The sequence below is a fragment of the Panulirus ornatus genome, chromosome 9 (genome assembly GCF_036320965.1).
Source record: "Panulirus ornatus isolate Po-2019 chromosome 9, ASM3632096v1, whole genome shotgun sequence".
Taxonomy (NCBI): domain Eukaryota; kingdom Metazoa; phylum Arthropoda; class Malacostraca; order Decapoda; family Palinuridae; genus Panulirus; species Panulirus ornatus.
In genome coordinates, this window is record NC_092232.1 from 48,256,134 (window position 1) to 48,272,502 (window position 16,369).

General features: G+C 39.2%; 1 protein-coding gene across 4 annotated transcripts in view; it reads right to left on the reverse strand.

The window, feature by feature from the left end:
- The window catches only part of LOC139750396 (armadillo repeat-containing protein 8-like), an 86,391-nt gene that overhangs the window by 29,611 nt on the left and 40,411 nt on the right, over positions 1–16,369 (reverse strand). For all 4 annotated transcript variants that reach the window (XM_071665140.1, XM_071665138.1, XM_071665139.1 and 1 more), the window contains exons 7-9: positions 12,032–12,232; positions 8,973–9,215; positions 196–441 (exon numbers count right to left, since the gene is read on the reverse strand). In XM_071665140.1, the coding sequence (XP_071521241.1) occupies positions 196–441; positions 8,973–9,215; positions 12,032–12,232 (690 nt within the window). The remainder of the gene's footprint in view (positions 1–195; positions 442–8,972; positions 9,216–12,031; positions 12,233–16,369) is intronic.

Below are 16,369 nucleotides of genomic sequence, written 5' to 3' on the forward strand. Positions count from 1 at the left end.
TGGAAAGCTGTGTAGGTATGTATATTTGCGTGTGTGGACGTATGTATATACATGTGTATGGGGGGGGTTGGGCCATTTCTTTCTTTCGTCTGTTTCCTTGCGCTACCTCGCAAACGCGGGAGACAGCGACAAAGTATAAAAAAAAAAAAAAAAAAAAACATTACTTAGTTAAGAGTTCTGGGTGGAGTTACTTACCTTCACTCTGTGTTCAGCTTGGAATGCCATGTTCATTAGTGCCCAAACGGCATTTAATCTGAGTCCTGGATGAGGCCGTCTTGTAAGTCCACAAAGGAATTCGACAGCACCCTGGTCAAGAATGTGCTCCTTTGAGGGTGAAAACTCAAGAAGAAGGTTGCAGAGGGTAGAAGAGGCCACAGTCACAAGCTCTTCATTGTTGGACGTTTTGAGCACTGTCATAAGAGGTCTCCACACCATGTGATCCTGATGATATTATAAACTATTTGGTATGATGAAGAAACTTACTTTATACTGAGCATTCACACACTTGTACAGTTAAGTATTTTGTTAATTTTTTCAGCACTTCCGAGTGTTATCATTTCTGCCAAATCTCATGCCCCTTTAAGTGCAACAGTCTACAGCTCCTGCTCTAAACTTCAATCCCCATGGCTGCTCCTGTTGGAAACTCCCTGCATCCAACTGAAAATGTCAACTCTCATCTCTCATGAATAACAATTGTTTTTAAATTTTGTTGTGGCATCTAGACTTCAGTACAATCAGCTATCTGTTGGCACCAGTGTTAAGCAGAAACATAAACAAATGCATCAAAAGTTACTCCCATGCTATGCTCTCCAGAAACCACCAGATGTCAACTAAAATTAATTGTATTTTTACCATAAACCAGGTAAGATATGTATATTACATCATATCTGTGAATGTGTACAGTATGCATTATCATTTCTATATAAGAAAAAAATGCATACAAATGATATCACTGCCTCACTCCCATCCTTTAATGTGCTTAGCTCTTGACATCAATTCAACACCTAGTTTGATTGTCAATTTTTTTTTCTTTTTTGCACTTCCTTCCAAAACAGCTTCTCACTCTGTAAACTTTTCACATAACTCTGCTGATTTCTTCTCTTCCTTAACCTAACCTCTCAATCAACCTCATTCCTACCTCCACTCTGCCATTTTTTTTTCTCTATCTTTATCTTTTTCTGATACTCCAGCCTCATTTCCTGCTCTTTCAAACTCTCAAATGCTATTGTTATCTTATTTTTAACCTTTCAGGAGTGATATCTTTATTATCGTCAGAAGATCCAAAGTCAACAACATTCTCCTTACCATCTTCATATCTAACACTTTCTTTCACTTATTACACATCTATCAGTGAATTTTGCTTATTCCCTCTCCCATTTGTTTTTCAAGTAAATCTGTTAATTAACTTACTGAAAGTCCAAAACAGGTATGTCAGGAAAGTACCTTCCTTAGCACATGAGCTACCATTAACTCTATTTGTACCAGTATTTCATACTCCCTATTATTCTCATAAAATACCTTTAACTTTCTCATCCCTCACTTTTGCATTCATGTTCAGTGCATAATTATTTTCCAAACCATCTCAGAATTCTTTACACACTCACCTTAATGTTCATGAATTTTCTATTCACAGCTCATCCTATTTCTGCTTCTCTACTTTACCCTTGAACTCAAGGAGTCATCATATGAAGAATTACAAAAGAAAGGCTCGAAGAATCATCACACCAGCATTAGTATTTTCAAACTTTGTTTAATCTCCAGCAATATTCTAAAATTTTTGTGGCTGGTAGGTGTCATCTTGATCATTTTAGGTGCTTTCTTCAGGTACTACCTCTCTCTGGATGTAAAGTGAAATACATCTGCAGATATATGCAAATATGCTTTTTATATAAGTTTTCCAATTTCTGTGTCAGCAAGGTAATGCTAGGACCAAACAAAGATATGACCTCATCCATTCATATCGACACTAACTGTAATGTATAATAAACTGAAACCACAGCCTTCTATCCACAAAACAGGTCTGTAGACCTTTCCATGGTTTCCTCCTACAGCAGTAAGTAGTAGCTGATAGGCAGCCAATGACCAGGGAGGTATATTACCAGTACTACCTGCCTGGGTATTGGGAGGGTAAGTGACATCTACTTAATGAGCCAGCACTTCAGTGGTTGTCAAGCTGCACTCCTATAAACCAGGTAGCTGTCTTTTCTTTCTGCCTCACTAACACATGGACTACAGCAGTGAGCACTATGTGTTAGCCTTGCCTTTCAACAAAATGGTAGGAGCATTAGATAGTAGTAAGTAGAAATATTCAGACAGGAGCATAAGGTAGAAATATTAAGTAGAAGTAGTTGGAAGGAGCATTAGATACTAGTCAGTAGAAACATCAAGTAGGAGCCTCAGCAAACACTGCGCTAGTTTTGCCCTCTGCCAGTGGCCTGTTTAAATTAAGGCACTAAAGGCTAAGAAGCAGCACTGGAGTTCACTAGCTATGGTGACTCTAATGCTATGGCCACCCCTCAGAGGGAGTTCCAGTTGGAACTGGCATCAAGAGATACATATCCGAAACAGTTTCGTATGCCCTGGTTCTGCCCATTGGCAGCATGTCATCCATGTATGTCGTACCATTTCAATTCACTTGTTTTTATCCCTTGAGCCCTCCTACATATTCCAAGCCCTGAGCCTTCAGAGCATCTTTCGCTTCATCTTTATAACCCCTCCTTATTTTATCCCTTTTCCTCTCTCCTTCCACTTCTGACATGTACACCCTCTTAGTAATCCTATCCTCACTCAACCTCTCCTTCTGTCCACACTATTTCAGCACACCCTCCTCAGCTCTCTCACATATACTCCTCTTACAACCACACCTCTCTCTTACAATATCCACACTATTTCAGCACACCCTCTTCAGCTCTCTCACATATACTCCTCTTACAACCACACCTCTCTCTTACAATATCATTCTTATTTAATCAACCCTCCATATGACATCTTTCTTCCTAAGGACCATGATATCATCCACACAGCATCAACAGGACTACTATACCATTAAACATGCCCATCTCTGCCCTTAAAGATGGTAAAATCTCTTTCCACACATTCCTCGATGCACCCAGGACCTTTACCCCCTCAACCACCCTATGACTCAATTAAGCTCCCATGGTTCAATTTGCTGCACTCCATAGTCAACATAAGATATTTCAGGTGTTGCTGTCATAACACCCTGCACTAAATGGGTTAGGAAGAAATATAAACATTATGAAGGCTTTACAAATTACACATTCATAACCACAGACGAGAAAATACATAAGTATAAACTCCAAAATCCAACAATTCCACACTGAGCTCATTGTCCCAAGATGAGGTGTCATGGAAAACGAGGTACCATTCAACAAGAACAGCATAGGTTAAGAGTTCCTGGCATAAAAAATGTCTCTCCCATGTTACAGCTTCAAGATCCCAAAAACCAATCAATCTGGATAACACACTCCAAAACACCTACACGGAGGTGAGGTCAATTCGTTTCCAATAGTTCCAATTAAAAATCAGAGATTTATTGCTATTGATCCTTGTCAAACATCAGAGAGACAGAGAAGGTACCAGGGCATTCATCTTGATGGTGAAGGGAAGCACCTGGGGGTGACCCCAAAGAAAGGATCCAAATGAACTTAACTCTATATGAACATAACTGTAATACATAAACCAAACTTGATAGAGTGTTTGTCCATTCAATGTGAACTCCTTTACAATAAGAAGCTTGGAAAGATAGTCTTGTACAGTGCTGAGAGAGAACTTTCTGTTAGTTCTAATAAGGGAAGGAATCTGCAAGAGCCTTGTTTATGAAGTGAAGGGCAGCTACCATGTTGTCCACAGGGAGCAGAATCTCAACCCCTGGATATAGGAAATTCAAGGAGATGTAAATCTATGGAGCCAACCATTCATTTAACCCTTATACAACAGTACTGCCTTTATGATCTACCCCAACAAGTGACAAAAATTTTTCTAAATGTTTTTCTTTCTAAATATGCCTTTAATACAACTTATGAAGGAAAAAAAAAAACAGTGTACTTTACATTGATGTGGGAGGAGTGCTGAGAGGACAAAGTGGGCCCTATGCTGACAGATTGGATGTTGCTTATCTATTTAAGAACAAGAAAGTAATGTTCTTTTTGCAAGTGTTATTGTATTCAATAGAATATCCCTAATTACATTTCATAATTCGTGATTTCACATTGCACATATGTATTCTTTATCTATCTTTTACATTCTCTACTTATCTTCTAGTATACTGTTCTGAAAATGTTTATATGCTACTTACACCCAGAAATTGTTTCTTTCATTCTAGAACTCTCAACAGCAATGTGCAGTTAAATCCAGCTTCCAATCCCAGATGATATATATACATTCTCTTTGATTTCTGGTGGGTGTCTGAGATGCATGGTACGTTTTCCAGTTGTCGTTGTATGCTACTAGTGACATCTACGGATTTTAAAGGAGGTGGAAAGCCTTAATACATCAAGTGATGACAAGTGCAGGGTTATAAAGTTCATCAAAAGGGGATGGGAGTAGATTAAGGTTTAAGCTGATATGTAAGAATTGTTCCTCTTCCCAAAAAACACATACTTGCATGATCTTCTGAAGAAAGGAAGCTCCATCTGCATCACAAGTCTTCTATCTAAACCATCAAGGAAGCCAAAGGAGCTCTCCATGGTACAGTATAGGACTTTGTAGGTTCCTTCAATGTGTCTACCAAACTTGGGAGTCAAAACATTCTTTGGGTAAAGCTTTCTAAAGATCGCTATTCTTGATGTAAAAGCTCTGTTTACCTAGAAGGTCATCTTTTAGCTCATAACACAGCCATGTTATTGTATTTAGCTGCAATTTTTTCTTTTCATATTTTCAACAGATCCTTAAATCAACAACAGAACACCACAGCCTGAGCCTAGACTGTCTAGCCAAATTGAATAGTCCAAAGTTTTTTCCTTCCCAAGACACAAAGAACTTCTCCGAATATGCCAATATATTCTAAAACAAGCATAATTCTGACTAGGAATTAAGCAGGACTTTTCCTGGTTATGAATAAAACCTGCTTCTCTTAGGCCACTCCAAATCCATAATCCTAGGCAGGAACATTCTTTAATTGAATTTGCAATTTTAAGAAAAGCTTTCATTCTTGAACTGTCACATTTGGTTTCCTATCTTCAAAGCCAAAAGTATTCTCAATCTAGATTAAACTGAAATGTGCCAGTGTCCACTAGATCTGAAGAGAGACTGTGCAGCTGTTTAGCCACTACAATTGCAGGACTCTCTGTAGGCCTTAAAGAGGGTGTTAATAAGAAACCAGTCCTCCTGTAGGCTCTTCTTACATTTTTGTTTACCATTTTTTGCACAAATTTCAATAAACACTGAGTAGAGGGATGTCCCAACTCTCTTTTTCGAAAGGGCAGTTGAAAAATAAATCTCTAACCCAGTTCCGTTCACAACATTATAGATACACCCAAAGATGAACTTTCAAAAGTCTCTGAAGGTCAAGAGCTAACATCAACTTGAAAGGAGCTATTTTGATAAACCTACCAGATGTTCTAGCTTATTACCTCAAAAGTAGTGTTTACAGTGGTACATCTGCATCTAATAGGAATAATGTAAAAGCAAAAGCTGATGTTCCAAGCTAGAGAGTTGGGATAATGGCAAACACCTCCAGTACTAATCTGCTGACTCTTCATTACACCTTCCTTAGAAGTAACACAATTCACAATCACTGTTTATGCAAGGTAAATGGTTGAACTGATCTGATTCTATGAATATTATGAATAGTCTTATCATGACAAAAAGAAATGCACAGAAGAGATGGCAATGAAGAAATTCTAAATGATCTCCCTTAAAGAGAGAGAACAGCCTATCATCCATGCACTACATGCTATGTGCATTACAGAATAATTAGCTATGGTAAAAAGAAACCAGATAAAAAAAGACATCCACACTGTCTAAGGATTTGAAAATTTTTCATGAGGTGAGAAGTGTGACTCAAGTGTCAGCTAGCAAGACGATGACATAATTGCTGAGTGGAGGTTCCAATTCACTAAAATGTGAACGAGACAATAACATAATCACTGAGTGGAGGCTCCAATTCACAGAAAAGTGAACAAGGACAAAGCCATAGGCCACAAATACAGATCAGATGGTTGGCAACGGGTGAGAGGTATTTACCTTAATGGAAGAAAAGGGGTTCAAAGTCTCTAATCCCCAGAGATCTCTGAGATTCTACTTAAACACAGAAGACAAGCTTATCCTAGAGAAAAAAATCTAACATTTCTAATATAAACATTTCTAATTACAATACTTTGGATATGAAATGTTTAATCTATCACTAAAAGTACTGCATTAAAAATCCCTAGAGAGTATTATATCTTTTAGAGGATTCAGAGCCTAAAAATTACATTCTATTCTCATTTTTTCACAGCCTTCACATAATATGATCCTAAAAAATATAATCCATTATAAAAAAATTTTGACGACAAACACCATCTGCTTCAAAAGCAATAAAAGTCAACATAGTTTTCTCATATAGATTCATCTTTCACTGTTTTTCCCTCTTCTCAGCAGTTTAAACACATATGTGACTGGGATGGCATACCTCAACTCCCATCCATATTTTCAACATTGAAAAAAATCTGGGTTGATTAGAGAGGGTAGTGAGTGGTGGGATGAAGAAGTAAGAGTATTAGTGAAAGAGAAGAGAGAGGCATTTGGACGATTTTTGCAGGGAAAAAATGCAATTGAGTGGGAGATGTATAAAAGAAAGAGACAGGAGGTCAAGAGAAAGGTGCAAGAGGTGAAAAAAAAGGCAAATGAGAGTTGGGGTGAGAGTGTATCATTAAATTTTAGGGAGAATAAAAAGATGTTCTGGAAGGAGGTAAATAAAGTGCGTAAGACAAGGGAGCAAATGGGAACTTCAGTGAAGGGCGCAAATGGGGAGGTGATAACAAGTAGTGGTGATGTGAGAAGGAGATGGAGTGAGTATTTTGAAGGTTTGTTGAATGTGTTTGATGATAGAGTGGCAGATATAGGGTGTTTTGGTCGAGGTGGTGTGCAAAGTGAGAGGGTTAGGGAAAATGATTTGGTAAACAGAGAAGAGGTAGTATAAGCTTTCCGGAAGATGAAAGCCGGCAAGGCAGCAGGTTTGGATGGTATTGCAGTGGAATTTATTAAAAAAAGGGGGTGACTGTATTGTTGACTGGTTGGTAAGGTTATTTAATGTATATATGACTCATGGTGAGGTGCCTGAGGATTGGCGGAATGCGTGCATAGTGCCATTGTACAAAGGCAAAGGGGATAAGAGTGAGTGCTCAAATTACAGAGGTATAAGTTTGTTGAGTATTCCTGGTAAATTATATGGGAGGGTATTGATTGAGAGGGTGAAGGCATGTACAGAGCATCAGATTGGGGAAGAGCAGTGTGGTTTCAGAAGTGGTAGAGGATGTGTGGATCAGGTGTTTGCTTTGAAGAATGTATGTGAGAAATACTTAGAAAAGCAAATGGATTTGTATGTAGCATTTATGGATCTGGAGAAGGCATATGATAGAGTTGATAGAGATGCTCTCTGGAAGGTATTAAGAATATATGGTGTGGGAGGCAAGTTGTTAGAAGCAGTGAAAAGTTTTTATCGAGGATGTAAGGCATGTGTACGTGTAGGAAGAGAGGAAAGTGATTGGTTCTCAGTGAATGTAGGTTTGAGGCAGGGGTGTGTGATGTCTCCATGGTTGTTTAATTTGTTTATGGATGGGGTTGTTAGGGAGGTGAATGCAAGAGTTTTGGAAAGAGGGGCAAGTATGAAATCTGTTGGGGATGAGAGAGCTTGGGAAGTGAGTCAGTTGTTGTTCGCTGATGATACAGCGCTGATGGCTGATTCATGTGAGAAACTGCAGAAGCTGGTGACTGAGTTTGGTAAAGTGTGTGAAAGAAGAAAGTTAAGAGTAAATGTGAATAAGAGCAAGGTTATTAGGTACAGTAGGATTGAGGGTCAAGTCAATTGGGAGGTGAGTTTGAATGGAGAAAAACTGGAGGAAGTGAAGTGTTTTAGATATCTGGGAGTGGATCTGGCAGCAGATGGAACCATGGAAGCGGAAGTGGATCATAGGGTGGGGGAGGGGGCGAAAATTCTGGGAGCCTTGAAGAATGTGTGGAAGTCGAGAACATTGTCTCGGAAAGCAAAAATGGGTATGTTTGAAGGAATAGTGGTTCCAACAATGTTGTATGGTTGCGAGGCGTGGGCTATGGATAGAGTTGTGCGCAGGACGATGGATGTGCTGGAAATGAGATGTTTGAGGACAATGTGTGGTGTGAGGTGGTTTGATCGAGTAAGTAACGTAAGGGTAAGAGAGATGTGTGGAAATAAAAAGAGCATGGTTGAGAGAGCAGAAGAGGGTGTTTTGAAATGGTTTGGGCACATGGAGAGAATGAGTGAGGAAAGATTGACCAAGAGGATATATGTGTCGGAGGTGGAGGGAACTAGGAGAAGAGGGAGACCAAATTGGAGGTGGAAAGATGGAGTGAAAAAGATTTTGTGTGATCGGGGCCTGAACATGCAGGAGGGTGAAAGGAGGGCAAGGAATAGAGTGAATTGGAGCAATGTGGTATACCGGGGTTGACGTGCTGTCAGTGGATTGAATCAGGGCATGTGAAGCGTCTGGGGTAAACCATGGAAAGCTGTGTAGGTATGTATATTTGCGTGTGTGGACGTATGTATATACATGTGTATGGGGGTGGGTTGGGCCATTTCTTTCGTCTGTTTCCTTGCGCTACCTCGCAAACACGGGAGACAGCGGGAAAAAAAAAAAAAAAAAAAAAAAAAAATAAATTATATGCATCTGTCAAAAACCAAATGCATATTAAACATCAAGTTTTACATTTCCATGCAGTTTACAGAATAATTATTAAAAGAATTATATATCTATTTTTTCTCTCCATAATATTACCTGAAATGTTGTCCTGAGAGTGTGTACTGATCTTGAGAGAGAGTGGAGACACCTCACCGCTGCTAACTGAACTGGTGGAGATGCCGCTGACAATGAGGTGACAATTGTGTTCATGAGGCCATCAGTTTTAATGACTCTTTGCCTAATATCTTCATCATTAGCTCCAAGAGAAGCATATACCTTAAGAGCAGCTTCTAGCATTAATTCGGGCCATGTGCTTGGATTATCATACTGTCGAGTTGACTGAAAAAAAAATCTCAACCTTAAAAGAAGTTTGTCAAACATAAGCTAAATCATATTCATCACAAGTTTAAAATCAATAAATTTTTATCATATCTAGTCATCTATCTAAAACTGATTTAAACATATAACTACTGTTTCCTCACATCACCAAAGCATCTGCTCTTTTCCTATTGAATGTTAACATTGTAAATCTACAGATCAATAAGACAAGGGTCTATTCATCATGGAGGGATTTTTATAATTCAAACTCATATATGTTCACTGGTTTGTTGATGTACATCATACACAGATAATTTTACAGCAATCCAAATTCTAATCCTCAATTTAACAGCAGAGAAAAAAAAAAGATCCTTAATGAAATGATAGGTTAGTGAGCAAAAATAAGAAAAATATTCAGAAAGTTATAAAAATACCTTTGTATTAGTCTGGTCCACTACTATGTGAAGGGTAGACTGGCGTGTGGTTGACACATCTGACAGTTTCTGATACAAGCAATCATGATGTCATTTCTTTCTTTCTTAAATTTGTCTCCACACTGTATCTCTATTTCACACACAGGCATAACATTGATGGTGATATACATGAATGCATCCAAAAACATATATGAGAAGAGTTTGAAGCTGGCACATACATGGAGGATACTGAAAGTTTTGCTACCAACAATATTATATGGTTGCGAGGCATGGGCTTAATATAAGATGGGGTTGTATGTAGGAGGATGGATGTGTTGAAAATGAAATGTCTGAGAACAATATTTGGTGTGAGGGGGTTTGATCGAGTAAGTAATGAAAGGGTTTTGATCGAGTAAGTAATGAAAGGGTAAGAGATATTGTGGTAATAAAAAGAGTATGGCTGAGATAGCAGAAGAGGGTGTACAGAAATGGTTTGGACATATGAAGAGAATGAGTGAGGTAAGGTTGACAAAGAGGATATATGTGTCAGAGGTGAGGGGAACAAGAAGTGGGAGACCACACTGGAGGTGGATGGATGGAGTGAAAAAGATTTTGAGTAATTGGGGCCTGAACATAAAGGAGGGTGAGAGGTACACAAGGAATAGAGTGAATTGGAACTATGTGGTATACCAGGGTCGACACACTGTTAATGGACTCAACCAGGGCATGTGAAACGGCTGAGGTAAACCATGGAAAGGTCTGTGGGGCCTGGATGTGGATAGGAAGCTGTGGTTTTGGTGCATTACACATGACAGCAAGAGAGTGTGCTTGCCTTCATCCATTCCTAGCGGCACCCCACCCCACAGGAAACAGCATCGCTACCCCCTGCTTCAGCGAGGTAGCACCATGAAAACAGACAAAAAAAAGGCTACACTCATTCATACTCAGTCTCCAGATGTCATGTGTAATGCAATAAAACACAGCTCTCTATCCACATCATCCAGGCCCCACAGACCTTTCCATGGTTTACGCCAGATGTTTCACACCCCATACTATCTTAAAGCATTTCGTTTCCAATACATCCATCCTCTTCCATCCATTCTCATCAATAGCCAATAACTACTAAACTTTCAAACAACCCTCTCAGTTAGTGACCTCTCTTTCCACAAATTCCTCAATGCTCCCAAAACTTTTGCCCCTCACCCATCCCACATCTCACCTCTGCTTTCATGGTTCTATTCACTGCCACATCCATTACCAGATATCTAAAACGCTTCACTTCCTTATCACTGGGTACTAAGAACCAATCCACAGTTCATCACAAAATTATCATACCCTGATTGGATACGTCTAGTCAGTTTCCAAAGATAGATACTTTTGAAGTATTCTGAGGTGGGGTACATGTTTTCAGCTAGTCAAGCCCATCACTGGTAAGGTCACTTATCCGTAATGAAGCCGGCATCCCTCCTTGTCTCACAAAAAGAAGGGAGTATAGCACGGAGGGTGGGCATTTCCAGAGATTGTACCTTAGCCAGTGTATTACAAGTTAGTAATGTTACCAGATAGTCAGAGAGCTATTCAGGTAACCAAAGCTATGATGTTTTAATGCACTCTTAGTCAGATAAGCTGACAGTTACAAAAAAATGACTAGCCAGAACCAAAAAGCTTGAACACCAAGATACATAATCTTTGGATTCGAATGAGTAAAATGTAGGTCAAGACTTTGATGAAACTGAAAAGTCTTCCATAACAGTAGACCTAAACCCCTTGAATTGCAGTACCTGCATTAACCCTCAACAGCCCACAAAAATAGTCCCTATGTCTCCTAATCATGACAAGAACGGACAAGATACAAGACCTGATCTGTTCTGTTGAATGGAAAATTGAGTTATGAGATTATGAGATGCTTGCTATTCAAAGAGCTTACATATCAAGACGACAGTTCATCATAAAACATCACTTCTGACAAAGGGCTGATAAATGAAACAGCACTATCCATGAGTAATAATCTAAAAAAGAGAGCACTCTCTAACTATACAGCAGAAAATGAAAGGTCAAATCAGATATAGAGAGATCAAACCTCAAAAATCTGTATAGCTATGCAGTATGCAGTAAAAAGTACATGGACATGACAGAAGTTTCGGCTGATGGTATGTAATGAGTATATCAACGTGAGCAAGTAATGTGGTAAGTCTGGTCACATTGTACTGAAAATTTTACATGCAACAAAGACTATATAATTACTCTCTGAAAGGTAAAGTATAAGCCTTTTCAAACAGAGAGTAAGTAATATCAACCCTGAATACACCAATACCCATGATGTCACAAACCATATTGTAATAATTCTACCATTCCAAAAAGGGAACTATAGTGCTGATGTTCTGATGAAAACATTATGAAAGATACTACTTCCCAGCAACTTACAATGGGTGATACAGAGATTCCCTGAGGAACACTGGTTCCAGCAGATGAAGTGTCTTTAAGGTAATCATTCATTGTGTGAATTAGATGATCAGTCATGGCTGCTGTTCTCTGAAGCTCTGTGCTCACTTCTGTTAGGTATGCCAGTGTGTTAGCTGCTTCCACACGTTCCCAAACTTCTCGATCGCGTCGACACATTCGAACCTGTTAAGAGGTCTGTCATCAATACACAGTAGAATGTATAACACTTTTAATTTTCTGGAGATAATGACCACAGAGTTTTCTAATGCACGTTCAATTTAACAATAACAACAGTCTGCATTGTCTAAGTTACATGGAAAGTTTTATGATCTTTATAAAGTATAAGAGGCATAACAACTTCCTGGGAAATATTTTTACCGTATCACATGATTACAGTTACATATTGAAGAAGTTTAAGTATTCTTGGAGAGCTATATTCTGAAGTCCATTTTTCAGAATTCATGTATGCCTACAACTTTCACAAAAAAACCTGATTTGTTTAATTTTGTTTTGTTATATCTGTAAGAATTTACTACTCCATTACACAAGCAAAATATTACCAAATATGTGAGTAGGGCAGATAGAATTCTACCTTTGTATTCCCTGCATATCAGAAGGCAACTAAAGTAGGGGGTGGACCCTCACCTTCTTGTATTTCAATTTCTAAATATGGAACAGACAAAGGAGCCAAGCAAGGACAACTTATCCTCCTCGAAGGCTCAGACTGAGGTGTCTAAACGTGTGTGGATGTAACCAAGATGACAAAAGGAAAGATAAGTAGTATCTTTGAGCAAAAAAACATGAATGATTTAGGTCTGAGTGAAACAAAGCTCAAAGATTAAGGGGAAGAATGGTTTGAAAATGTTTTTGAAGTAAAGTCATGGGCTGGTGAGAGGACAAAAGCAAAGCAGAGGGTAGCACTATTGCTGAAGAAAGAGTTGTGGGAGTGAGTGAATGAGTCTGCGAAAATGAGCTCTAGACTGCTGTGGGTAAAAATGAAAGTGAATAGCGTAAGATGGCTGATTATTAGTGATTATGTGCCTGACCAAGAGAAGAAAGATCATGAGAGGCAAGTGATTTGGGCACAGAAGAGTGAGTGTGTCAGCAGTTTTGATGCAAGAGTCTGGGTATCAAAGATGGATGATTAAAATGCCAAGATGAGTAATGTGGCAGTTGAGGGTATAACTAGGGGCATAGGGCATTTGGTACAGCTAAAAGAAATGGTGAACAACATATGGAGTTGTATGCTGAAAAAGGAGTAGTGACTAGGAATACCTGATCTAAAAAGAGGAAGATACACAAGCAGACACTTACTAGTACAAAAGATGGTCATTGGGCATTACTGAATTATATACCAATTCATAGGCATGTAAAGAGAGACTTTTGGATGTGAATGTACTGAGAGGGGCAGCTGGTGGGATGTCTAATCATTACCTTGTGGAGGTGAAGATCTGTACAGGTTTTGGAGATGAGGAAACAATGTTGGTGAGAAGAGAGTGGTAAGAATAAATGAGCTTGGAAAAGGGAATTGTGAGAACAAGTGTCAGAAAGAGATGTGTAAAATGACAAAAGGTGAAAGTAAACAAAGCTCAAGGAAATGGGTGAGGAATGGTAGATATTCAGGGATGCAGTGCTGGCATGTGCAAGAGATGCACATGAAATGTGTAAGGTGGGAGGTGGGCAGATTAGAAACAGTTGTGAGTGGTGGGGTGAAGAAGTGAAGTTACTAGTGAAAGATAAAAGAGAGGTATATGGGCAGTACTTACAAGAAAGGGGTGCAAATGATTGGGAGAGATATGAAGAGAAAGCAGCAGAAAATCAAGAAAAAGGTGCAGGGGTTTAAAAGATGGCAAATGAGATGGCAACAAGATGTTTTGGAAGGAGATAAATATGATGTGAAAAACAAGAGAAAAAATGGGAGCATCAGTGAATGGGGCATAAGGGGAAGAAGTAAAAGATAGTAATGAAGTAAGGAGGAGATGAAGAGAGTATTCTGAAGGACTGTTAAATGTGTTTGATCAGTGGGTGGCAGATGTTGGATTTTTGGGTCAGAGTGGCATGTGAAGTGAGAGTCATGGAGAATGGTTTGGTGAAAAAAGAAGAGGTGATGAAAGCCTTACATAAGATGAAATGTGGCAAGGTGGCTGGAGTGAATGGTATTACAGTTGAATTTCCTAAGAATGGGTGTGACTGTGCTGATGACTGGTTATTTACGACTTTCTGTGCATGTATGGATCATGGTGAGGTGCATGAGGATTAGCAGAATGCATTCATAGTGCCACTGCATATGGACAAGGAATAAAGGCGAGTGTCCACACTACAGAGGTATAATTTTGTTGAGTGTACCTAGTAATCTGTATGGGAGAGAAGTGATTGCAAGGGTGAGGGCATGTGAATAGCATTGGATTGGAGAGGATCAGTGTGGTTTCAGAAGTGATAGAGGATATGCAGATCAGGTGTTTGCTTTAAACAATGTTTGTGAAACAGAAAGATTTGTATATGGCATTTATGATACAAAGAAAGCATATGATGCCATGTGGAAGGTCTTAAGGATATATGGCATGGGAAGAAAGCTTTTAGAAGCAGTGAAAAGTTTTTATCAAGGGCATAAGGCATATGTCCAAGTGGGAGGAGAGGAAAGTGACTTCTTCTAAGTGAAGGGTGGCCTGCAGTAGGAGTTTGTAATGTCTCCATGGCTGTTTAATTTGTTTATGGATGGGGTGGTAATGGAGGCAAATGCAAGTCTTGAAGAAAGGGGCATATGTGCAGTCTGTAGGGGATGAGAGGACTTGGGAATTGAGTCAGTTGTTGTCTGCTGATGATAAAGCACTCATGGTAGATTTTTGTGAGAAACTGTAAAAGCTGGTGACTGAGTTTGTTAGAGTGCATGAAAGGAAGAAATTGAAAGCAGATGTAAATAAAAGCAAAGTTAAGAGTTTAGCAGGATTGAGGGTCAGGTTAGTTGGGGTGTGAGTTTGGATGGAAAAAGTTTGGCAGTTTGGCAGAAGTGAAGTGTTTTATACCTGAAAGCAGGCATGGTAACAAATAGAACCACAGAACCAGAAGAGAGTCACAGGAAGTTTGAAGGGGTGGAGGTTCTGGGAGCACTGAAGAATGTGAAAAAAGAGATTGTTCTCTATGACAAAATGGGTATGTTTTAAGTTCCAAAATTGTTACATAGATGAGAGCATGGGTTATAGATGAGGATATGTGGACAAGGGTAATGAAGGTGGAAGTGTTGGTAATAAAATGTTTCAGAACAATATGTGGTGTGAAGTGATTTGATTCAGTAATAAGAGGGCAAAAGAGAGGTGTGTGGTACTAAGAAGAGTGTGGCTGTGAGCTGAAGGTTTGCTGAAATGGTTTGAACATATGGAAAGAATGAGTGAGGAGAGGTTAACAAAGAGGATGTATTTGCCAGAAATTGAAGGAACAAGAGGGGGCAGACCAAATTTGAGATGAAAGGATGGAGTCAAAAGGATTTTGAGTGACTGGGGCCTGAACACACAGAAAGGTTAAGGTGTGCACGGGAGGGAGTGAACTGGAGCAATGTGGTCCACAGAAGTTAACATGCTCTTAAGAGACTGAACCAGGGCGTGTGAAGCAGCTGGGATAATCAATGGAAAGGTATGTAAGGCCTTGGTTGTTGAAAGAGAGCTGTGGTTTCAGTGCACTGCATGTGACAGCTACAGAAAAGATGAGAGCGAATGCAGTCGTTCTTCATCTGTTCCCAGAGCGACCACACTAATGCAGGAATTGGCAATCAAGTATTAAGAATAATGAAAAAAATTCACCAAACTTATTTTGGCTGTGAGGTTTGCATTGCCCTACATTATGTTTGAAGATATTGGCTCAGGACTGAACAGTTCGCCCCAGACTCTATGGATATTAAGGCACAGATACTTGTCAAGGTGAACAGAGTCCTCCTAACACTGTCACATTATATTTGGACTGATGAAAGTTTAGTAAACAAATTAGACAAAGAAAGCCAAGACTTGCAACATTATCACTTTAAGTTCCCTTGACTTACCCATGCAAAATTCAGTGAAGAGTTTAATGGCACAAAAATACACCTATTCACAGACGCACATTTTGAGAGGCGTTTGAATAGCTATGAAAATAATGACTTGCTTGTACCTAAGGCCATTAAAAGGAACTTTTTTAAAGTAAGAAACTGGATGATCATACAAAAAATGTCAAAAACATGTCTGGGTATACAATATTCTAGGTTTTAACATAGTCCTGAGATTACAGTGCTTTGACTCGCATCCAGATATCTTCCCAGTAACTGCACAGTGAGTTAGAAACTGGGTGAAAGGC